This window comes from Abramis brama (genome assembly GCF_963993115.1).
Source record: "Abramis brama genome assembly, chromosome: 2".
In the NCBI taxonomy this organism is placed as follows: Eukaryota; Metazoa; Chordata; class Actinopteri; order Cypriniformes; family Leuciscidae; genus Abramis; species Abramis brama.
Window position 1 is genome coordinate 53,426,432 of NC_139964.1, and position 25,494 is coordinate 53,451,925.

The 25,494-nt window shown below is 36.2% G+C and overlaps 2 protein-coding genes across 8 annotated transcripts in view; both read right to left on the reverse strand.

Annotated features, from left to right (window-relative positions):
• Positions 1–10,727, reverse strand: part of apbb2b (amyloid beta (A4) precursor protein-binding, family B, member 2b) — a 59,721-nt gene extending 48,994 nt beyond the window's left edge. For 3 of the 7 annotated variants that reach the window (XM_084096728.1, XM_084096727.1, XM_084096726.1), the window contains exon 1: positions 10,638–10,727. The gene's annotated coding sequence lies outside the window, so the exon portion shown is untranslated. The remainder of the gene's footprint in view (positions 1–10,637) is intronic. The other 4 variants (XM_084096725.1, XM_084096723.1, XM_084096722.1 and 1 more) reach the window with 2 other exon arrangements.
• A 3,031-nt stretch (positions 10,728–13,758) lies between these two features.
• uba6 (ubiquitin like modifier activating enzyme 6) overlaps positions 13,759–25,494 on the reverse strand; it is a 23,816-nt gene continuing 12,080 nt past the window's right edge. Inside the window, exons 12-32 of the mRNA XM_084096784.1 lie at positions 25,347–25,423; positions 24,477–24,543; positions 24,248–24,391; positions 23,611–23,678; positions 22,762–22,921; positions 22,588–22,665; positions 22,318–22,499; positions 22,120–22,225; positions 21,939–22,028; positions 20,708–20,788; positions 20,500–20,628; positions 20,257–20,308; positions 20,105–20,168; positions 19,907–19,976; positions 19,685–19,756; positions 17,365–17,488; positions 17,067–17,260; positions 16,825–16,952; positions 16,642–16,729; positions 15,300–15,394; positions 13,759–15,098 (exon numbers count right to left, since the gene is read on the reverse strand). Coding sequence (XP_083952910.1) covers positions 14,948–15,098; positions 15,300–15,394; positions 16,642–16,729; positions 16,825–16,952; positions 17,067–17,260; positions 17,365–17,488; positions 19,685–19,756; positions 19,907–19,976; positions 20,105–20,168; positions 20,257–20,308; positions 20,500–20,628; positions 20,708–20,788; positions 21,939–22,028; positions 22,120–22,225; positions 22,318–22,499; positions 22,588–22,665; positions 22,762–22,921; positions 23,611–23,678; positions 24,248–24,391; positions 24,477–24,543; positions 25,347–25,423 — 2,220 coding nt within the window. The 3' untranslated portion in view covers positions 13,759–14,947. The remainder of the gene's footprint in view (positions 15,099–15,299; positions 15,395–16,641; positions 16,730–16,824; positions 16,953–17,066; positions 17,261–17,364; positions 17,489–19,684; positions 19,757–19,906; positions 19,977–20,104; positions 20,169–20,256; positions 20,309–20,499; positions 20,629–20,707; positions 20,789–21,938; positions 22,029–22,119; positions 22,226–22,317; positions 22,500–22,587; positions 22,666–22,761; positions 22,922–23,610; positions 23,679–24,247; positions 24,392–24,476; positions 24,544–25,346; positions 25,424–25,494) is intronic.

Sequence of the window (25,494 nt, forward strand, 5' to 3'; positions counted from 1 at the left end):
TAGCATTAATAAAACATCTTGATATTTCAGTGATCCTCTTGCTTTTGGCTTGTGATAGGTGAATATGAATTTACAGCAGCAGACATGACCGAAGAGAAACATACACGCACACACACTCGCACCTTTGGACCCGTCAGGTTTGAGAGCGCATTGCTTTGAGGCATGAAAATTAGCATAAAAATTACCATCTGCTCCTGACAGCCTTGACAAAACATATACACACGCACTCACATGCAGCTAAGAAATATTGGAAATGCAGATTTACTTTCATGTGCCTATGTAACCTGCATCTCACCTCATCATTCTGTCAAAAAAAAAACATAAAAGGAAAAGAAACAAGATGGACGTTGACAGAGCTTGCAGACGGGAGAGAAGATTGACTAAGCGAGGAACTTTCTCGAAAATGAATGTGCAGCGTCTGTGCGTTTCACATCTCAGAGCGAGACAAAGACTGACACGATATCAAGGTCGAGCAAGGAGAGGCAGACAGAATAACATACGAATTCATTCCGAAAAAACAGAATAAATGTGTTTGCATTTCTCAAAAAAGCATGAAGAAACATAAGCCTGGCCGGCTCTCGACAGACATGCCAACACACAATCACTCTGAACAAACACACAGAGGAATGTGAGAGAGTGTGTACTCAGGCTTTGTGAAAACATCCACAGGAAATAGGAAGTGATGTCAGGCTTGTCAATAATTGTGACCATTCATTTCAAGGGGTCAGTGAATTATCAGGCAAATCTGTGTTTTTCATTTAATGTCAAGCAAATACTGCAACCCAACTCAATCACACATACAAACTTTTTTCACTATTTATATCTTCACCCACGTGAATGAAAGAGACATCAGTCATAATCTTTCTTTATGAAAACAGACCGCATGGTTGTCTGCTTCCAACAGCAACATAGAGTAAGAAAGAAAGGGGTAGAGAGGGACGGAGAGAACAGGGAGCAAGAAATAACAATACAAGCCTCCTATTGTTAGGCCGGGATAGAAAACAGGCATAGGGACACACATGCACGCACAGCGGGAATGAAACAGCACTTTCACAATCATGAGTCAAGCCCAAGGCAACTGTTGGTCAGATGAGAGGAGTGTGATAAGGTTACACACACACACACACATTAAGAATGACAGTGGGATTGTGGCATGATTTTACACCCCCTCTCTGTGGAAAGCAGGACTGAATTGGATGAGTGATGAGTCTGGCTGCTCCCTCCTCAATTCTCTGAAGTTAATCTAAGGCCAACGTCCCACTAGACAATTTTTAAGCCGATTTTCAGTCGTAAGCTTTATTTACACAGCCATTTGAGAATCAGAGAGAGCCGCATCTCTCTGATACGATCCAAACTTTTATTCAGCAAACGCAAAGCCACATATGGCAAATGTTTTGATTGAGCAGAAGGGAAATACACAACCACACACATTAAAAGGGTAAATTTACTCCACGTATTGCATTGTAATTCAGTCAATAGGTTATTACAATAGTGTATGTTAACATGGCACTCCTGCTTTAACTTCCCTGAGCTTCACGTTCATCTGATGCTCAACTGAGCAACTGAAATATAACAACCTGATAGGTATTTGGAGAGAAATGACAGAGGCAGTCATTTATTTGGTCTAAAATGGTCACAAATGTAAACAAAAATGTAAAATATGCATAAAAGAGTCATTTAAAATCTAAACACTGTTGGTGACTTACATTTGGGAAACAGTTGTGTGCATTCATATGTGGTTTCGTCAAATAACATCTTGTATGGTAGTTAATCTTTTGTTTCACAAACAAATGATATTTATTATTTTCAACTGACTCCCTCCATCCCGACCTCATGAGAAAATGCAAGTATTTTACGTTTACCTCACCCCTAAACCAAACCGTAAGTGGGGAGTAAGCATATCATATAAAAAATGTAAATGAGATTGTACGAATTCATATGAATTCACCACCAATTTGTCAAAATGTAAAATATTTGCCATGAGAGTGTTGCTCCCTTACTGAACTGCAAATCATTTGATTTGACTTATTCAAAATGAACCAGGGATCGTTAAATATATAAATATTCACAACAGAGATTTGCTGTGATAAATGGTATTCTAAAAAAACAATCAACAAGAATTTATTCGCAAAAATCACAATTTCACACAACACATGTTATTACTCATTGTTTAGCATAGTTAACTACTGAAAAAAATAATTCAACTGTAGGCTAATGTTTGCATTGATTATGTTTGGGAGTAAATAAAACCTACTAAGTAAATAATAGCTAAATTAACCTAAGTAAATTTACCTTAGTAAACAATCTACATAACTTTTTTAAACAGGCCGATAGTTCATACAAACCACAAGTGCAAAAAATAATGACGCTACAATGACAGCATCACATGAGAACTAAACCAATTCTGAACAGCCATCTTTATCAGACTATTATGTAACTTGTCAGCTAAAAAAAAGTAATTTGGCTCCTAAATATTAAATTTGACCATAATTAAGTTGTTTCAAAGTAGCCTGTGGCTAGATTCACAAAATCAAAGTAGCCTGCAAACTTAAGTTTACAACCTTCATTCAATTCCCGTAATAATGTAATCCTAAATGAACACTTCAGCAGGCTGCAGTAAAAGCACTATCCTGTAAAACAATATAACAGAGCAATAACCCAACAGTGCAGATGTACCGCTGTACTACATGTATTCAGCTGCAGTCTCTCCACAGCACCTCCCTCTCGGCCCCCTTCTCTCTCTCTCTCTCTCTCTCTCTCTACCCCTATCCCCCTCTGACTCACATTTTCCTCAGTCAGCAACTCCAGACCCTTAAAGAGGGAGACAGAGACATAGTGCAGCAGCCTGCTGGAAAATAAACCAACACACACACACACACACACACACAGAGTATGCCCAGAGGACGCTGCTATTAGCAGTGACATCACATCGCTTACCTAAAAAAAAAACCACACAGGCTGCGACAAGGATACCAGATCCTGTATTAAGATGGTTACCAACACACTGACAAATTAATATCACTCAAGTCTGATGCTAAAGATGTGTGTGTCTGTGTGTAAAAAAAAAGAAAGACAGAGAAAGAAAGAGAGCAATGGAATAACAGAGCATGAGGAATAATGTATATTTAAAAAGGGTGATAAGTAGGATATTATCTCATCTGATATTTACAATTTATAAATGATCTAACATGTATTCAAGTTTATGGAGCAGAAATATACAATACACATATAGCATATACATACAAACACAGAATAAGAAAATTATGTGTTAATTCTTGACTTGTACATTTCAAAGAAAGCTCAACAATAAGGATGGCCAAATAATGGAACTACCCTATCAGGCCTGTGATCTAGTGTTTTTAGGCCTTATCCACCTTATTTTTCAAAGCGGAAGTAAGCTATTTTCTGTGAATGTGCAAGATTTCCAATTTATTTGCCCCTATAGATTAATAACTTAAAGAATAACAAAGCGCAGAAGGGATGTCATGGTTAGGAAATTTTCACACCAGTAAATAAACTTGCGACAACACTGCCACTGGAGGGGGAAGGTGTACCGAAGGGGTACGTGAAGGGTTCTTCACTTTCACTTTTGAATTCGTGATCATTCTGTGAATAGGGAGCGCCGGTACTGACTGCACATGTTACAAGATAAGACATTTGTCTCAAGATTTGATGCTCACCAAATCCTCCCCCATCCTCTTGTCAGTCATCTGATAAGTGAATTTTTGTCACGTCACGTGATAAGTGAAATCTGACTTCTGCTGCACTGTGATGTGTACGGCCGAACAGAGGCGGCCTTTGCAATTCCGACTCCGAGACCCGTTTCAAACAAACAGTGTGGACAGAATTTCTTGCAAATAATTATCTTAACGAGCGAGTCATTAAATTCCTTCTGATTAGGACTCATTCAGTTGCACTGAGATGCACAATTGCTCTATTGTGGATTTATTGAGAAGTAGAGCAAAATCAGACAAGGTTCTAAGTCTAAAATGAAAGTCACCTAACATTAACTTTATTTTTATTGAACTGTTGTATAAAATCAATAGGCTATCACATTTGCAATTGTGCTGATATTCAGGAAAACAGCACTAATCCTGTTATAAATAAAAACCAGAACTCATACAGGGACATTTTTGCCCCATATATCTTGATTTTTCAGGGGGCGTTTTTAAAGACCCCATTAATTTCCGTGATGGCTGAGGGGCGGGGCTTTTTTTCCCCGAGTGCAAGCAGATGGAGAACCCTTCTGTTGCTGAAACACTGTGTAACACCGGTAACACAGACTACTGTTGCAAGCCTAAAGTGATGTAAACAGTAAAACTATTTGCGCTACAAACCAGTGTGTGTATGATAATAAATTAAAACAATATGATAAGTACCAGTTTGCAATAATAACTAGAAGCGGATGACACCCGCTTTTTAATACAAATTTAGTTTACAAATGGCCATAAACATTTTCTGTAGACATAAAACATTTTCTGTAATAAACTGAATGTTGTTGAGATTCGAAGGATTTAAACATAGGTAGATTGCAGGCTTACAAATATGCCAGTCAAAACTGAATTGTAAGAAATTATTGAAAGCATTAGTTAAACAACATAAACAAATTAAATAATATATATATAAAAAAAATGTAAAAGTTTGTTTATTATGGAGTTAATAGCTGTGTAATTTCCAGTAATTCAAGTAATTAAAACAAGCCAATTAAACAAGGGATGCTCCGATACCATTTTTTCAGAACTGATACCGATCCGATACCATCATCTTAGAATTTCTACACCTCTGTGTGAAGAACTGATAATCACTCTTTTATGCTAATTGACTAAATACAGACTACTTCATTATAAAGATAAACAACAAATGAAAAAATACATATTCATAATCTATGACAAAGATATATTATAAACTAGGTTAGTGGATAATTCAGCAGTAAAACTTATTTTAGAAAAATAATGAGTGCACAATCATTTTATGAAATATAAACATTTAGTGGGGAACAAATAAAAGTGAACAAGTGTAGCACTAAACCTGGTACAATGTTACACACTGCTATTTGTATAAAATACATTAATGAAAAACAAATTGTATAGAAATAAATATATTTAAATTAATTTCTTTTAAATGTATAGCATAGCTTAACATATGATAGATAGGACAGGACAAGAAAGGCTATGAATTTGTGCAAAAATTATAATATGAAAGGCTCCAATAAAGAGCGCCACGAATCGCTTATGCACATCCCGTGCGCAGGATGATACGCTTGAAGAAACAAGTCACAGCTCTTCGCATTGAAAAGTTCAAAGCACAAAGGGAAGAGATATTGATGCGTAGTGTATTATATCTATTTAGTAAGCCTTTTCTTTTAACAGTTTTATATTTCAATTACTGTGCGCGTGAAGAACAATTGTCTTTTCTACTCCAGTGTTGTGATCTAACAGACACCCGGTAGCAAGTGACATGATTTAGAAACAGTAATAAACTACAGCAAGATAAAGTATTTTATGCAAAACCATAGGCAAATGGTATATACAAATAATGGGAACACTGAATGATCCTGGAGAGCGTTTTACCGTGCTGACTGTTGTAACCGAACGTGACACGCAGTTTGAATGCTGAATGTAGAATGACTGACAGCTGCATCGAAGGGAAGTGTTTATGTGAACTTTAATTTCAAGACTTAAATATTCATCTGTACATCACATTAAGCTATCGAATTGCTTCAGAAGACTTGGAATATAGTGCACAAAAACTTTACGGTGCTTTATAATGTGTTTATGCTTTTTGTGGGGCTTAACAATAACACAGAAGTACGCACAATATCGGATTTGGATCGATCCTGTCTGACCGATGCCCGACCGATACCCGATTTGTAGATGGCCGGCAAAGAATGGCAGTATCAGAGCCAATACCAATACTAAATTAAACCCCTTTTTATTAAAGAAAATGCAAAAGATTTTTCCCTGGCACATAAAAAAAAAAAAAAAAAAAAAAAATGTAAAAGAAAAAGAAATTGTGGTGGGGCAGGTGAAAATATTGGCAGGGTAAATTTTAATATTGTAATGTGTCTCGTTAGAAAAACAGAAATTTGCAGACAGAGCAGTGTGAAAATGAAAGCAGCTGCTTCATCACAGGGATAAATGTTCTGGGTTAAGCTTTATCTACAGCATCTGTGCCAACAGAAAAACATTTGCCCCTCAGTTTGCAAAATGGCCAAAAATCATACAGTAATGCACTTGCAGTGGGAGTTGATAGAGCTTTGAAACTGGAACCGACTAATCTTTTAGTTTCAAAATCAGCAGGCCTTATTTCTGAAAGTCTGGAAAATGCCAGGATTTGGTAATAGTCAGCCCTGCTATAGTCTACTCAGTACAGTGAGACAGGTAGTGATTTGTAGCATTTATCTAGCACTAAATATATTTCACTTTTCACACATTATATTTTTTTAAATTTAAGAGATGAGATGAATGAAATGTTAAGGTCTCCATCCAAATTGTAAAATGGGTCATACTGCCATGACAAACCTTGGGGGTTCTTCTGTCTTAGCTGTATATGAAAATTTTAGGCCACATAATACCATACAATGCTAATTTAATGAACATCCAATGAGGTAGTCACCAAATACCCTAAATATATCACTCTTAGCCTTCAATAATGTCTGACTATCACCAGTCTATATCCTGTGATAACAAGCACATTTACACCCCAACAAAATCCTGCCAGCAGTTAACCAAAATAAATCCCATGATGAGTGTTATAACAAACATTGCATCATACATACATTTTTGAGGAACACAGGCTCTGGAAATAAGACTTTATGACCACAACAGCCTTCAGCAAAACATTCCAGAAGATTCTCAATCCCGAAGCAGAGACCTTATCCCAGCCAGAGCACATGGAAATCTGAATCCTTAACAAGTATACTATTTTCACTATAGCAGACTGAACTGAGCTGCTGTTGCACAACAAACAGACAAGGAGTGAAGGGATAAAAGTCAAGTTTAGGAGATCAAGAAGAAGAGAAAGAGCCACTGAAAAAGGTTTATTTACACTGAGAGTAACTGCATTATGCATACTGAATGTGTGCTCACAGTTTTTACAGAAACAATGGTTCAAAATGCCTGTCCCAATACCAGCACTCAGTATCTCCGCTTACCCAGATCTAAAAGTTTGTATATTATTTTATAGGAAATAAACAAAGATTCTGCACTATTAATATGTCACTAATTAATATAAAAAATTTAAATTTGTGACACTGATCATGTGAATCCCTTTGTACAAAATGTCAAATTGTCTTGCTTCTACTGAAACTTTCAAATATTATGCTATTCTGAACATTTTCAAATCAAGTTCTAACCAACCAGTAACATACCAGATAAATGAGTTGATCATATAGGCTAAATCAGGATCATTTGCAAGGGACCACCTTCCTAAAATTCAATTGCAACTAGCTATATATTTGTATGTCCTATTATGAAAAATATGAAGTGTGACATAAAGACAAACAACATATTGTTTCCAAATTTTAACAACTGGCTTTAATGTTGTCATCATGGTACTAAAGCAAAAGAATATGAATATGAAGAATAAGTTTGAAAACCCCTTTTACGTTCACAAAATCTGAATCTATTAATTGAAAGTCTGTATAATCAACATTTTTAAGGTTCACATAAAAACATTGATTTGACACACAAGAACAAACCTTCTTGAGAATTAAGCATGCATGTTTGAGCTGCGTTCATCAATGTTTATATGTGAATAAAACTCTAAATGAAAAACTTAAAGGGCCCTATTATGGATTTTTTTTGGATCTTTCATGTAGTGTGTAACATAGCTCTAAGTGAATGAAAACATCCTGCAAAGTTTTAAATCTGAAAGTGCACCGTATATAAAGTTATTGTCTTTCAAAAGTAAGAGTCGACTCTGAGTCAATTAAATGAATCAAACGAGTCATAAGCCGTTTCGTTGTGACATCAAGACGAAACATTAGAACATTGCTTGCCCACTTATTGCGAGCACAGACACCAGGGAAAACTTGAACCTCAAACCGGCAGCTGATTCCTGTGGATACTGGATAGCATCATGTTAAGAAGACGACGCTGTGCTCTATAATGTGAAGGTAAAGCCAGTTTTTATTTTTCACTGTCCAAGGACGAGCATGTGAAGAATCAGTGGTTAAAGTTAATCTTTACCACGATATCACAGCAGTATAATCCTAAACTTTTGCTGTGTTCCCTTTATTTTACTGAAGACTGCTTCTAAAATCTCAGAGTTCAATGCAGGATTCACAAACCGCTTGCTCTTGAAAGATGGTGTTCAAAAAACTTAGTTTTGATTTTATATTGTGTAGGTCTCCTGCTTCTGGCTAACTCACATTACTGTCTTACTTAAATACTTATGCTAATCAGTTGTGGGTCACGATTACCTATAACTGTGTCTATTAATGCAGATTGTCTGTCGTTGTATACATGCACTGTTATTGATACAGTTTCCACGTGTTCACCGCAATATATTAAAAAAATACTCGGTAAATAAATTAGTACAAGTAAAATAATCGGTTTGTTGATGGACATGCACTTGTTAATGCTGATGGTGAGGAATTACAGTGGCAACATCTCATATAATGTACCTCAAGGTTCGGGTTGAATAACAGTTCTTCCAATGTTTCATCATCGGACTCGCGCTTGCATTGATATGGTAAAATCGACGTCATTGTTCGTTACTGTGTTTAGTTTACGGTGTAGGAAGCCTCAGGACAGCTGACGTTGTTATGGCAATGGGCGGTTTTGTTTTCGATGCGCTGTACACGGTAGGCCAATCACAACAGAATGAGCTGTCTGGCCAATCAGAGCAGAGTATATCACGGAAAGGAGGGATTTAGAGAGATTGATTCATTTGACAAGTCGTTTGAGAGTAATTGAAAATGTGATGATGTGCAAATGTATATTATGAGGAAATTAAACAGTTTTTTTTTACCTTTGATGCACGTAAACATTTTGTAGGAGACTCCACAACAACATTAGGAAACTTTAAAATAGCATAATAGGGGCCCTTTAATCACATAAAATGATTCTCTTTGCAGAAGACTTGTATTAAACTGCTAGATTCATTACTGTTATAAAGTGTTTAAAAATGTTGATTACGTAGATATTGAATGGACAAAAAAAATTAGGAAAGAATATTAAAAATATTTTCTTTTGTGTTCCAAAGATGAAGGAAAGTTGTGGGTTTGGAACGACATGAGGATGAGTAAATAATGACAGAATCTTCCATTTTTCAATGAACCTTTTGATTAAAAAGATACGTTTTCACTGGTCGTCTTAGAATTTTGGACCACATCCACATATTATATTATATGTATATATATTATATTATAGATTTCTATATTGTATTATTAACAATATTTATAAATGTATGCCCCAAGCTACAGTTAGCTTGTAAACAGTGCAGTAATGAGAGGTAAGACAAACCCATGAAGCAATCACAACCAAGATCTATTGTGGATAACTGTAGAAGGCCCAGGGACTCAGTGGAAATGACCTCTTGTCATTTACAAACACATTTGCAAGATCATAAACAAACAGAATACCCACTAGCCGCCAAAACCATTTCATCTGACAAACATTGCTTTCCAGAAATGTAGCAACAAGCTTTGAAGTAACAACAATTCCCAGACCTGCTCTCAATGTTACATTGGCTTTCTACATTTCAACCCAATTATACGACAGCTCGCAAAGGCCTTACTGTGGAAGATGTTATGCCGGTGACTGGTGTACTGTAGGCTACAGTATAATTGGCTATTGTACTTCTATAAGAGGACCGGAGAATGTGAAATGGTCTTCAGAGAACATGTCTGCTGTTGGAGCTGCCTGTGCCTGCCGCAGAACGGGCGTCATAAAACGGGACTAGAGTCTCGCCACTGCGACGCGCGCACCTACAGCAGCGAGTACGCACACACGGGCCTACGGGCGCGCACACACTAATGATTATTTCAAATACACATGTTGGTGCTTTAACAAGCGCGTTTGCCACAGCCCCGTATGATAAGCAATGGATTCCCGCTGCTTTGACTTTTCCATTGGCCTGGCCTTGAACGGGGGGCTGGAGCCTGCCATGGACCTGAGAGGGGGAGAGGCGAGGCGCGTAAAAATAACCGTGGCGAAATAAACGCCACAAATGGCACTTATTTAATAATATACACCCTATGTTGAAGCGACATTAGTTGTAAAAGTAAAGGATCAAACGCGAAACACAAAGTGACCCGTTAAGTCAAGCGATATTCAGGAGGGCTGTGACCACACGCACGACCCCCGTTTACACCATTCCATCGCAACTAACACGAACATGATATAACAACATCAAAGACGCGTCAAAATTGTTACAATATATCAAGCCACAGCGTGTTTGTTACTGTAGCAACGATAATATCCGATACTGTTAGTCAGAAGCCCATTGCTGAGGCGTCTATCCGCCTTCTGCTATCGCTGTAGTGTTAGGGCGAAGCGCGTCCACAAATATTTCCAGCCTTTCAAACTTATTACCAACAAAAGTGGCAAACGGAAAGAATTAAATGTTCTCAAATCATAAATTCAGCTGCTCGTATGTCCAGGTTAAATATTTTGGCATAGCACATCACTCACCTCAGATGTCACCACCACCCTCTCCTGTTCTCCTCCTTTTTCTGGTTTACCTCTCGTATATTCTTCTCCTCGTCTCCTCTAGCGATGTCCGATTCGCGAACGAGTCGATCGTTTGAGTCGGACCTTTTCAATGAATCAGTTGAACCGGTTCACAAAACCATTCTGAACGACTTGTTCACGGAACCGTGCGGTTCTCGAGTCAACAAATGATTCATTGAACTGAGAGCCTTCTCATTTGGACCTTTCCAATTCGTAGAGTTGAAAAACAATGAGAACATTTTATTAAAACATTAAAAACATTTTTTTTATACGAGTTATGACAATATTACTGTTATTTAAATATAAATTTAATGTAGATTCAAAATTATTTTTTTATTAACTAAAAAATATCTGCAAAAACAATTCAACAATATAACTGGGGCACTTGACTTACAACTTGACTTACTTCCTTAACTTCCTTTAAAAGGGTATGTTTTGTTGTAACAAAAAATACGTTTACAAGCAAAAAGACAAAAAACTAAATATTCTACTATATGAAGGTAACATGAAATTCTGAAGTGAGCTAAAGTATATATTATCTTGTAATTTTTTACACCATAGGATAGTAAAATAATACAATAAATTTTAGTTTTTTAAATAAATAAAAAAAATGAAAACTACATTAATAAATGCAAAATTATGCAAGAAAGAATAATACAAACTTTTATTACAAACTTCAAATAAAAAGGGTCTATTTTCAAAGAGCCACCAAAAAAAAAAGGCTACTGCAGATGTTTGGACATAATTTCCTTTAACAAAATTAAAGGCAAAGCAAAACACATTGCAATCAACATAATTTCAAAATAAGTGGGTTCTTCAAGGACATTACAAAATGAGCAATTGGATGAAATGGGATACTACGATCATTACACTTCGCATGTTTATAGATTATACCTGAAGCATAGCCCTATATAGGCTATGCCATTATTGCTCATTTATAGCACATAATTAATACTGTACATGCCAATGCCATGCTGGGATGTCAGGTACTAGGCAATGGCGTAACAGAACCAATGGATCGTTATCAACCAGTTCATTGAAAAACACAGCTTGAAAGAACCGATTCGCAGAACTGAGTCGGACTTCCCATCACCACTCTCCTCCCTTCCAGATGTCGAGCTCCGTCTTCCAATCCGCGTCTCCCCGGAAGGCAGCCGACCAATCAGACAGCGGACCACAGGAAACACATTCCCGGAGAGAAGAGAGAGAGAGAGCGTGACGGAAAGTTTGGAAAATGGGAGAGAGAACCTTACTCAATTTAAACTGGAGCAAATGAACCGCTGAAAACAAGAAACTGTCCGAAATAATAATTCAGTTCTGATAATAAATATCGTGTCAACCTGCAAGTGCATTTAACTTGGAACACTTAAATCAGTGTTTATGTAAGTTAGTGTAATCAAATCTAACGTATCATAGCCTATTTGTATTTGTAAATTAAGCTGAAATAAAATAAAGATCCTATTACGTTAATAAGATCTTTGTTGAAATTAATTAATAGAGCTAGTTTGTAGTTGGTCTAACTAATTAATGAATGGATTTCAGCAAAGATCCTGTAACCCCCATTTGAATGACTTTGCATGATATGAGCTTTCAAGCAGCTGTCCAGTGTCTAGACTGCTATATTAGCTATTCTGTTACATCATCTTCCTCGGGAAAAGAAGGCACAGGAGGAGAACGAGAAGCTTGTAGCTATGCATGTTCAACAAGATGGCCATTAACCATCTGTGCTCTTAAATGTCTTTGACTGTGTGTGTGGGAAAGGGGGAGGGTGCAGACTTTTGGTGTGATCTTTGACCCGACAGACTGTGGAAGGCAGTTCATTTGACACTCCAGGGTAAATTGAATTCCTGAGGCCTCCTCCTCTGTCTGAACTAGTGTATGTGTGCTTTTTTACACTCAGAATTATATATATATAATTCATTATTATAATTCATTACATTTAATATATTACGTTTTATATATATATTAAAACAGCAACAACTTTAAACTAACATGGTTTTGTTGTGTTGTAGTGAATAGGAAGGCAAAGGAATTTTATTGATTCAACCCATCCAATGTAAGAGATTTATTTTTGAAGTGGTTGCATGAAGTTGCAGAAACAACAAAAGGCATATGTGTCCTGAAAGCACACGCTCAGACATGCTGTCCCAAGTGATCCAGAGGTCAAACTCCACTCCTTAAAGCAGCACCCATGCTAAGAACAGAGACAGAGCCGAGTTGTTTCCGTTCTAAAGAGTAGAGGCGTGAATCAAACATTTCAGAGTCAACCGCAAACCCTCCTTGCATGCAGACTCACTTTTATGCTCCAGGTCACAAAGTACCATAGAAGTGTTTCATGACTTGTGCACAATATGAAACACAATAAAAAAGACTATTAGCATTTATTAGCTTAAATATACACAACCATTCAAACGTTTACGATCTATAAGATATATATTTTTTATGTTTTTGAAAGAAGTCTTTTTTTGCTCACCAAGGCTGCATTAATTTGATCAAAAATACAGTGCAATATAGTGAAAAATTATTACAATTTAAAATAGGTTTTCTAGTTTAATATACTTTGACGTGTAATTTTTTCCTTTTTATAGCAAAGCTGAATTTTCAGCAGCCAATTAATTCAGTCCTTCTGGTTGGTTTTGTCAAACATTCGTGCTGCTAAACATTTTTATGGAAACAGTGAAACTTTTTTTTTCCAGGATTCTTTAAAGAATAGAAAGTTCAAAAGAACAGCATTTTTTGTATGCAATAGAAATCTTTTGCAACATTATAAATGTCTTTACTTTACTTTACTTTCTTCACTTTTGATCAATTAAATGCATCATTGCTGAATAAAAGTAATGTCTTCCTGACACTAAATATTTAAACAGTATATTTTGTTATATTACAGTATATTATTACAATGAGTACCATATACACTCGGCCCAGCGCAAACCTCCAGAGGGATCTATCAGATCTTGTCATAGATCAAATGAAGATCCATGCTACTTTTCTGATTTTTTCCACACACACACACTACCACAAGTTAAGTTGTTAGACGAGTTGGGAAAATACATGAAAGCAGGGGGGAAAAAAGGGAAATGCATTGACTTTTTTTGACTTGATTTATTTAACTTTCTGTTGAATACTGTAGTCACAATGACATAATATTTTCCAAACACTGGTTTAGCTCTTTTAGATATCACCAGATATCATTTCCAAATGCTGGACATCATGGCAGGGAATTCTGTGCAACTGAAGGTTTAATTTAAAGGGATCAAACTAGAAACACTGTCCGTGTTTTTCCTGTTTTTTGTGCATTCGAACATATCCACTGTAAGCTCAAAGTGGAAAGTTGGGTCAGGTGTGTCTATGCGAGTGTGTGATTTCTGATCACTACTGCCAATCACATGTGTGCTAAGCAACAGCCAACTGCCTAAAGGACACTTTAGGAGTCAATGACATCAACAAGACTGTAAATGCAGCGAGGAACTTGTGAAAAGCCTGTTTTAGATGCCAACATGCAGGTTGGACTTAGTGATATGAATATACCTTCACATACAGGATGATGTCTACATCAGTGTCGATTACATAGAGTCTCATCCTTTAAGCCTTGTCGCTCAAGTAGAAGCGTTTTTTTGTAGCAAATGGGTACAAAGGTACTATAAACTATAGCGCCCTCTAGTGGCACTACAAAATGCATTTTGCATTGTAGGTGTAACATCAGAAGCAATTAGCTTTACCTCATCTGTTTTTGCAAAAAGCTAAGATCATGAAGAACCTGACAGCCACATTCAGGGGAAACCAGTCGTGAAGCATCGCTGAATGCCAATGATAAACATTTTAAACCAGAGGTGAAATCTTTGGTGTTTATGTTGCTTACAGTGACTGACAACTTCTTAAACCCCAATATCCTCCTAAAACATGTGCAAATAAATTACAGCTGATTCATGATGAATGTTCTTCTTTTACAAGCCCTCTATTGATTTTTTTTTACAGAGTCCTCTCCTAGACTAACATAGAATAATAAGCCCTGGGGAAGTTGTGTAAACACTTTCTTTTTTGTTTTACTCTTCAGAGCATTCATATTATAACCATTATTATTATTATTGTCACTTTGAAGCACAATATAATTATCTTAAGGCATCTGCACAGACAATGCGGTGCAATAAAATAATAAACCAGTAGAAAACAAAAATTCACTATGTACATTGAGTCAGATCAAGTGCTACTCCACTTGTGGTCCACAGAGCAAGAGGGAGGAGAGTTTGTGAGAGTGTGTGTATGTGTTCGTGTTAGGCCGTCTCGCCACTCTCAGTTTCTCGACTGAAGTAATAGCGCACTGGGGGACCGGGCAGATCTTCGTCACCATCCACCTCAGGGGCAAATGATACGGTAAGGTCAACGTACTTCCTGCCTGATGAAGGTTTGATCAGTTTATGCATTCTGCAAGGAGAAGACAAATAGAAATATTGTTATGGAAATGCATAAGAAATCCACAAAGCATCGTGCATCATTTTTCTAATTGCATTTGATGATAGTCGTCGCACAGAAATGACACACATTAGCTGAAACACGTAAGATTTTACAGGGTAAGATTATTTTTATAATCTAAGTAAAATAGGCTATTTTACAGTTGGGCCTTACGTCAGTTTGAGTCTTTTGTTATGGCCCGGCATAACCGGCACATACAGCATCTTCACTCCGTGAACAACCATAGTGGGCTCAATTCCGTACTTCTCCTGAAATGAAGCATAAAACCTGTTTGTTCCTATGTACCAAGCAATAATTCATTCATTCTTCACAAATTAATTACATATCTTAAATGTAATTTTAGGAGACTCTTGTTAAAAAAAAAAAAAAAAAATCATGTTTATGTATATTTTAGATTCACCAAGGCTCCATTTATTTGATCAAAACAGTTCTGTAGTAACATATTTGTAACCCTAACCCTAACCCTATTTTAACATTTTTAATTTATTCCTGTGATGGTAAAGCTGAATTTTCAGCATCATTACTCCAGTCTTAAATGTCACATGATCCTTCAGAAATCATGCTGATTTGCTGCTCAAGAAACATTTCTTACTGTGTGCTGCTTAATATTTTTGTGGAAACCATGATTCATATTTTCATGGTTCATCATTTTAGATGAATAGAAAGTTTTAAATAGATTTTCTTTGTAACAAATGTAAAAGTCTCTCTCTTAACTGTCACTTTTGATCAAATGAATGCATCCTTGCTGAATAAAAGCATCAATTTCTTAAATAAAAAAATCTTACCAACCCCAAAATTTGAACAGTAGAGTAAATTTTATTTTAGGTGAATTTTAGAAAAGTGTTTCAAAAGTGCAGTTACATTGCTGTTTCAATGAAGTTCAGGTTTAGAAAAAGTTTTTTTTTTTTTTTATCTGTAAAACTATTATTTCTATCACATTAAGAATTATGAAAAAGTGGTTAAAATGCTTAAAGACTGCTAAATTTGTCAGCAGACAATGAAATTGACACATTCTGGGAGATTCAAAATATGTATATTTTATATTCACTCCCATAATACATTTCAGAGTGTAAGCAGTTGTTTAATCCATAGTTGGGGTATTATCTACATTCAGTAATTTTTGGTACAGTTGGTCTCTGTGAAAAATTGTCATTACTTACTCGCCCTCAAGTTGTTCCAAACCTGTACGAATTACTTTCTTCTGTCGAACACAAAAGAAGATATTTTAAAGAATGTCAGTGACTAAACAGTTGATCCCATTGACTTCCATAGTAGGAAAAAAAATACTATGGAAGTCAATGGGTGCCATCAAATGTCTGGTTACCAACATTCCTTAAAATATCATCTTTTGTGTTCAACAGAAGAAAGAAACTCATACAGGTTTGGAACAACTTGCGGGTGAGTAAATAATGACAAATATGTTTGTTTTCTGGTGAACTATCCCTTTAAAATGCCTTTGACATTATTGACATTCAGTCTCAAAAGTGGTACTCACCCTTACTGCGCTGATGAAATCAGACAAGGTAAAGTCCTCGTGACCGAAGATAGTCCAACGGTCCCAGATGGAAAAGGAGATATCATCTCTGGTGAAAACAAAAAGATCAAATTATACGAAGATAAGAAACACATATCTATTCATTTTTACAAGCGCCAATCTGTGCATGGGTGTTGCTGCTACCTGATCTGGGTTCTCTTGACCGGAGCGGTTTCTGTGAGCACCATGACTGGAATTGCCAGGTTGAAGAAACAGTTTTTAAACAACTCAAATCCATAACCACCAGCAACTTTTACCAACTCAATTGACACCTACAAAGAATGAATAATAACACAATCATAAATACACAAAGCAAAGGACTAAACACAACAGGAATCATCATAGAAAACGATTTCCCTTTAATAGGTTTTTATTCTCTCTCTCACCAGTCCTGCGACGGCAGCTGTAGATGTGGCGATAGCAGGGATGATTTTGCCAGCAATTCGTTTGGTTTGTAGTCTGTCAGCGGCCTCGATGGCATACATGTGAGCTCGCAGAGCCGATGCTGACGCAACAAAATCCATGTGTCCGTTTGAGTCATCATCCTTTTCAAAGAACAGCGGAGTCATACGTAGCCTCTCTAAAGACCAAAAAAAGAAAGGAAAGGATACAAAATAATTGGAAAAAAGTGTATGGAAATGTTGGGTATCTTGGTTTAGAGTATGTGGATGAGAATCGACAAACCAGGTGTTATAAAGCTGGAGCTGATGGCCTCCTGTAGCTGTGAGATCGCTTCTCTCTCCTCTTCACTGCTCACTGTCATTTTCAAATGATCAGGCTTCTTAACAGACTCATCTGTCTCTATATGCTGATACAAATACAGACGCTTAGTAGTTATTTTCTTAAAGGGGAAGAGAGCAATTTCTGCACCACTGGTGCCGTTTCTGTCTAGCAATTTTTTTTAATTGTTTGTCTATTAATATATGCATCAAATGGATGTCTTTGTCTGCTGCATTTTGCACCATAGGTGATACTTATTTTATGATGCCATGATTGCAATTATAAGGGGAAGAAATCAGCCAAGCGATTTGATTTGAAAACATTTAGGTCACAATACAAAAATAACACAATTCTATATGCACAGAATCCCAAACTTTTTTTATTCAGGCAAACCTCTTTAACCTAAAATATTTACTTGAAGTACTTCCTGAAATTCAACACATTTGCATAACACATACCTGTTATGGCAAAGCTTCACGTTACATGATCCTTAAGAAATCATTATAATGTGCTGATTTGGAGCTCAATAAACATTTCATATTATTATTATTAATGTTGAAAACAGTTGCACTGCTATTTTTGTGGAAACCATGATACATTTTTCAACAAGTTTCATAAATGGAAAGTTAAAAAAAACAGCACTTTTTTTGAAAGATAAATCTTTGGGAAAATTTTAAAGGAACACTCCACTGTTTTTTTCATATTAAACTAAGTTATTCCCTTAACTAAGACGAGTTGATACACACCTCTCTCATCTCAGTGCGTGCACTCAATCGCTCTGGCGCGCAGCAACACTTTGATAGCACTTAGCTTAGCCCAATTCATTCATTAGGGACAAAACAGTTACACGAGTAGTTACACGACCAAGTATGGTGACACAAAATAAAACGTGGCGCTTTTCTAAGCGGGTAAAAAGGATAACTATAATGTATGGCGGAATAGCACTTGGGAGCACTTTGACTCGGCGCAGTAAAAAGTCACGTTGGTTCTAATGACAGAAGTGAGAGGGAGAGGATTTTTCAGGGGTGACTTTTTACTGCGCCGAGTCAAAGTGCTCCCAAGTGCTATTCCGCTTAGAAAAAGCTTTCTAAGCTTTCTGCTTAGAAAAGCGCCACGTTTTATTTTGTGTCACCATACTTGGTTGTGTAACTACTCGTGTAACTGTATTTAAATAGGGAAAACGTGGAGGTGTTTGGTCGCTTCTAACTTCATCTCTGTTTGGTCCCTAATGAATGAACTGGGCTAAGCTAAGTGCTATCAAAGTGTCGCCGTGCGCCAGAGCGATTGAGTGCACGCACTGAGACGAGAGAGGTGTGTATCAACTCGTCTTAGTTAAGGGAATAACATACAGACCCTCTCCAAAAAATTAGAATATCATGGAAAAGTTTATTTATTTCCATAATTCCATTCAAAACGTTAAACTTCCATAGATTATAGATTCAGGGCCCACAACTTAAACGATTTCAAGTATTTAGTTGTTTATTTGTACATAATTTGGGCTTCCAGCTCATAAAACCCACAAAAACAGGATTTCAAAAAATTAGAATATTACATGAAATCACACAGTAATTACACAGTGATACCATGGTCATTGAACCAGGTTTTTGTTCTTTTGGCAGTGTGGGCAGGTGCAAATCCTGCTGGAAAATGAAGGAAGCATGAAGTGCTCTGAAAATGTCCTGGTAGACGGCTGCGTTGACTCTGGATTTAATAAAGCACAGTGGACCAAAGTCCTCTTTTCTGATGAGAGCAAATTTTGCATCTCATTTGGAAACCAAGGTCCCAGAGTCTGGAGGAAGAATGGAGAGGCACACAATCCAAGATGCTTGAAGTCCAGTGTGAAGTTTCCACAGTCTGTGTTGGTTTGGGGAGCCATGTCATCGGCTGGTGCTGGTCCACTGTGCTGTCCACTCAACGCAGCCGTCTACCAGGACATTTTCAGAGCACTTCATGCTTCCTATAATCTATGGAAGTTTAACGTTTTGAATGGAATTATGGAAATAAATAAACTTTTCCATGATATTCAAATTTTTTGGAAAGGGTCTGTAGTTTAATATGAAAAAATGGTGGAGTGTTCCTTTAAATGCCTTTACTATCAATGTACTGACCGTTGTGTACAGTTAAACAAAAGGAAAAGTTTCTTGGTATGGAAAAAAAAATAATCTCAATAGTTAACCTTTAAACAACTCAAAATTAGGTTGTGTTTAATTGATACATCACAGACAAACATTTTCAATAGTGATTGAATACTAAATACATAAATAACTGGTGAAAGAACACATACCTTTTCAGCTGGTTTGTATTCGGGAACCTCCACTTCAGCTAAAACACTTTGAACAGCCTCATAGGAAAGTTGCTATGAATTATTCAACAGCACATAAGAAAAATCAACAACAAAACGTTAAAGAAATCAATTCAAGAATTTTATTCAGATACCACACAAGTAAAAAAACAAAAAAATAAAACAGACCCAGACTGAGATGTTGAAATGTAAAAAAAAAATTACCTCTTCTGAATATGGAATTTTATAAATTCCAGCAAAAAGGCGAGCTGCGCTGACAACAAAACCAAAATGCCTGATGTAGGAGAAAGACATTTTTTCATGAACTTCCACACATTACATCTTTTTATTTTTTTTAAATCTCATTTCTCTCCATCACTGTGAGTAACAGTCTATAAACAGAATATTTACTCAGATACTCACAGTGGGTCACTGAGATCAAACTCTATAGGAGAAGGCGGCCGTTTGGGAGACTGCCAGAACAGACCTGAAAAAAACAGGAAAAAACACTTTTCGTGACTCTATTGGCTTTTAACACAGCTCCTCTGCACAAGTGAGCAAATCATGAGACTTACTGCCGTCTTTTAGCCGTGTGTCCAGTGGAAATGAGTGAAGTAGTTGTAATGCCTGAAATATTAAAGTAGAAATTAGATATGTCGTGTAAACATTGCACATACACGCTTTATTTCAATGAGAAATATACTACTATAATATAAAGCATTTAAAAGCATTATAACTATTATATAAACACATTTACATGCCAAAAATAATAGTCATTAGTACAAGATAAACACTATTAACTTCTGCAGGACAGTTACCTTTCTTTTGAAGTACTTGTCGAATTTGAGTCGAGCAAGAGCTATACAGTGATTCCATTGAGTAGGTCTCCGACTCAACAACTTAATGACCTGAAATGATCCTTCCATACTCTCCCCAGCCATCATCCTCTGCACACACAAGCAATGAAATTAAATTAAACAAGGCTAAATTAGTCTGTTTAGGTAGGCATATAGTATATATCCTCACCTGTAACACATCCTGAGGTGATGAATGACTCTGCCAGAACATGTTGTAAATGGAGGGTTTGTGGGAGTAAGAGCTCTCAAACTATACACAACAAAAACAAGACCACAAATCAGATCACTCACAGCATTTCCAAGCACTGTTAGGAGTTCTAAGGAGATCCAGTCGAACTGATTGCGTCTAAGCTTTTTTAGTCGTTTTTGACCAACTATTAGAAATGATGTTTAAAACTTGGTGACCTTCTTAAATGTACAATCTGAACAAACAAAAAATGGATTTCATTAGATGAGTTTAAGTTCACCACATGGCTATTTGTGGTGAAAATTGAAAAACCACTGGAAATGAAAGTAAAATAAGCTAAAACAGAGCAATTGTTTTTAATGTGTTGAATAAGATCACACAGAAATTAAGAAGTGAGTCATCAAGAGTGCAAAAGATTCACAAAGGAGGGTTAATGAGGGATTCTTTAATTAAGGATTCTTTCAAATTAAACTTTTTTTTTAAACTATGTCTATATTAAAACATTTATCGCATGTCCTAGAATAAAAATCACCTCCCTGATCATCCTTCATGTGGATTTTGGAATTGGTGATGGTAATGACATTTTTCACTTTTTGGAAAAAAACGCTGGATAAGCCGTCAGCTAGCAGTCAATTAATGTTAAAACAGCTGCAAACCTACAAAGAAATGGATGATTTCTGGATTTTAAATTCTTAAATATTAACCGGTTTAGTGAAAACACTTTTAAAAAGTTACTCGCAAATCATCAAAAATATTACAATAAAATTATGTTTCTTGTCTTCAAAATGTCACACTGCTACCCTAGCAAAAACTTGGTCATATATCACTTCTAATTTTTTATACTTATATATATACTAAAATAACAAAATAATATGATAATAATTACATTAGTAATAGGTTTGTTCGAAGATTCATTCTCTCTAAACCCCTCCTTTCCGAGAGCTACTCTGCTCTGATTGGTCAGACAGCCCAGTCTGTTGTGATTGGTCTACCACTTACAGCACACCGGAAACAAAACCCCTATTACCATATTTGAATTTCAACTTTTAGGAGACAATAGCACTTTAATCTTTAAAATTTTGCAGACATTTTACAATCACAAACAGCAATATTAAACACTACATATATGCTATATACACAGCTATATCCACTCATTGAAAAATCAGCCTAATATTTATGCCTGGTAATGTGTGTAAGAGTGTTTGTTACTGACCTTGTCTCTGGCCCACTGTATGGTGTGTTCAATGACAGCAGGAAAAGACTTTAGAGTGCAAAACGGAATCTCCTCCTCCGGTGGGTCTCTCTAAGAAACACAACCACAGTTGAGAAAAAAACATGGGACAATGGATACACAAACTGACACACAGCCTATATAAACACATATACACACTCACATGGCTGTTGTAGGACTCAGTGAGGTTTGGGATGATGATCTCAGTGTGTCCTTTCGTACCCATAGTACCCGAGTCTAACAGAGCTTTCTGATTGGATACGCTCCGACTGCGAGTTCACAAAAGAGCCATTAAAGAATGTGCAATGAAGAACACTTTATACATTGAAAAAAATAAATTCTGCTGTTAATCATGGATTACCTATCCACATATCTCCGAGCCTCCACGTTGTCCAGTGCGGTGACCACCAGGTTGAGGCGGGAGAAGAAAGCATCACTATAAATGTCCTCTGTAGCAGGATATACTTTATTCAGATGAGCATCTATTTGGAGCTCTGGGTTTATTTCTAATGTAGCGGCTGCTGCTGTAGTGCTCTTTGGCTTCTACAGAGAGGGAGGAGAATGGGCAAAAAAGAAATGAGAAGTAATCCATGAATGAAAGAGCGAAAAAACGATCAAAATAATAAGATACCTGTATGTGGTGTGGTCTGAAGAGAAACTGCCGGTTGAGGTTGGATTTCTCAATCAAATCTGGATCAGTAACGCAAATCTAGGAATTGAAAAAATGCAGAATTGTACCAACTTTCCATTACTCAAGTAAGTGAGAAGAGAAAAAAAATGAGTCCTGTCAGATGTATATCCCCACCTCTCCTGAGCATCTGTTCAATCCCACACCCAAAAGTGCCAAATTCTTCAGCATCTCACAGCCAATAGCACCACATCCCACCATAAAGACTCGAAAACTGTGCAGTTTCAGACACAGCGACTCGCCGATACACGCCCTCAATGCATCGTACCGATCACCCCTACAAGCACACGTCAAAAACAACATTTAAAGCAGTGATCCTTAACCTTTTTGACTCCAAGCTCCTCATTGTCCACAACAGTATTTGAAGGCTCCATGATTTTTCTCCAGTTGTTTAAGATTTACTGGATAAAGATTAAGGATACTTTTTTTTTTTTTTTTCACTCACTAATTCCTACCTGAAAAAAATATTGTATAGCTTGGCATAAGAAAAAAAAAAGTATATTAATTAAAAAAAAAAAAAAAATGCCCATGGAGGTAAAAGATTTTATTAATTCAAAATGACTTTTCCAGGTCTAGAAGTAACATAAAATTAGGCTACCTCATTTTTCAAGTGAGAACCATGGTTCTTCAACGGCAAAAAACAAAACAGAAAAAGTTCATGACAATCATGATCCTTAGTTTTGGCTTATTTTAAAGCTTTTTGTCTTCTTTAAAATAATTTGAAGTCATTTTGAGGCCTCTTGTAAGTTTGCTGTGGCCCCCTGGTTGAGAACCACAGATTTAAAAGAATTACGACAATGAGTAAATGATGACAGAATTTTTGGGTGAACTAATTCTTTTAAGACAATTTCTGAATTAAAATGTAAATGTTTGTAGGTCAGAAAGAACAAAAGTACGTCAAGAGATTACCATTCTCAAAATGCTGTAGAAACATATGAACTAACAAAACAAGATCGCTTCACTCACCTTGGAGCAAATTCCTCAGCAGGAAGAGATTGGAGGGGCTGAACCACCTCAACTGCATCGAGATAAAACTGTATAAACACATATAAGAAAGAATAAATACCATCTCTTCATATTAATGCCATAATAATGGCACTACCCTTTAAAAGTTTTGAGTCAGTAAGGTTTTTTTTTTTTTTTAATAAAAAAATAAATACTTTTATTTAGCAAAGATATATTAAACTGATCAAAAGTGACAGCAAAGACATTTAAATTGTTACTTTCGTTCTTTTGAACTTTCTATTCATCAAAGAATCTTGAAAAAATGCATCAGTTTTCACTAAAATATTAAGCATTAACTGCCATCAGCATTGATAATAATAAGAAATGTAATGTTTCTTGAGCACCAAATCAGCATTAGAATTACTTTGTGGTTTAATATTTTAAAATGTATTGAAATTAATTTTAAATTATTATAAAATATTATAAAAATAGAAAAAAAAATCATTTGCAATAATATTTAACAACATTATTGTTTTTTTCTGTATTTTTCTTCAAATAAATGCAGTCTTGATGAGTATGAGACTTCTTTCAAAAACATTCTTCTTTCATAAATGGTAGTGTACTTGAAAGACAAAAGAACATCTGACCTTTGACTTACCCATTGCTGAAGAGGGGAAAACTTTCCAGTGAGAGCCTTTAAAACCTCCTGACTAGCGATACCACCCACCGCTGCCGCTAGAGGAGAGAGACATCCCCTCGCACAGCGCGACACGCACCTCACCAGATCCTGGTTTATGCATACCTGACAACACACATTTTAAATGAAAAGATGGAAATGTGAAGATGTGCAAAACAGGATGGGACTGAGTGTTTGTAAAAACACTGACTTTGTTTTTAAGCGTTTTGCTGATCTCCTCTGTGAACTTCAGGAGCAGCTCAGCATCCTGCAAACAACTACACACAGAAGAGGAAAATAACACATCACAATTTTAATTATCCATGTCAATCATAATCAGAGAGAGATAAAAAGAGAGAATTTAAAAATGCAACAAGCAATTTGTCTGTCCACAATGAATGAGAAATGACAGCCAATTAGAAAATATTTGATGTTTAATGTACAGTTATTGTATGTGGAACCACAATTTTTACCAGTTTTGGGAGGGTCTATTCAGCACAATGTTGCATAAATAGAAACTAGCGATGCACCGAAACCAAAATTTAAGATTCCATTTAGCCAGAAAACTAAAACTGAAAAAAGTTTTGGTAATTGAATTTGGGTAGTTGAACTCTGTATGCTGTTCAGGGTGCTGTCTTAACTCATCCAGAAAAGTTAAAACAGACAAGACAACACAGAATTCCAGAAAAAAAATAAAACATTTCATAGGTCCCTATCAAATTTGTATTATTTTTATTATTATTTATTATATTTTTAACTTTATAATTTTTATTTATTAAAAAGTTTTATGAATTCAATTAGTTATACATGCTTTTGACTATTAAAACGGAATATGGGAAGAAAATAAAATACACGTTGTGTGTACGAAATAGACGCTGAAACAGTCAAAACACAAAAAACAATTTCGGTTGCTGAAATTTTGGTTCATCATCACTACTATAAACCAAACCCTCTAGCCCTGGTTGCTTTATCATGCCACGTCTAATGTAGGACAAAATCTATTTAAAACATAGTGATCTGCTATTGGTAAAGCTCGCTAGGTTTCTTAGGCACAGCTTGAAAGAGGAAAACAGTTATTTACCCGATGCTGGGGAGTCTAGCATGCTGTTCCAGGAAAGCATCCAAAGCTAACATGATAGTATGGAGCAGCAGAGGGACCTGAATGGATAGGGTACATTTTTTAAGACAAAAAGTGATTCTCATATCAATAAAAATAACTGGACTTCAAC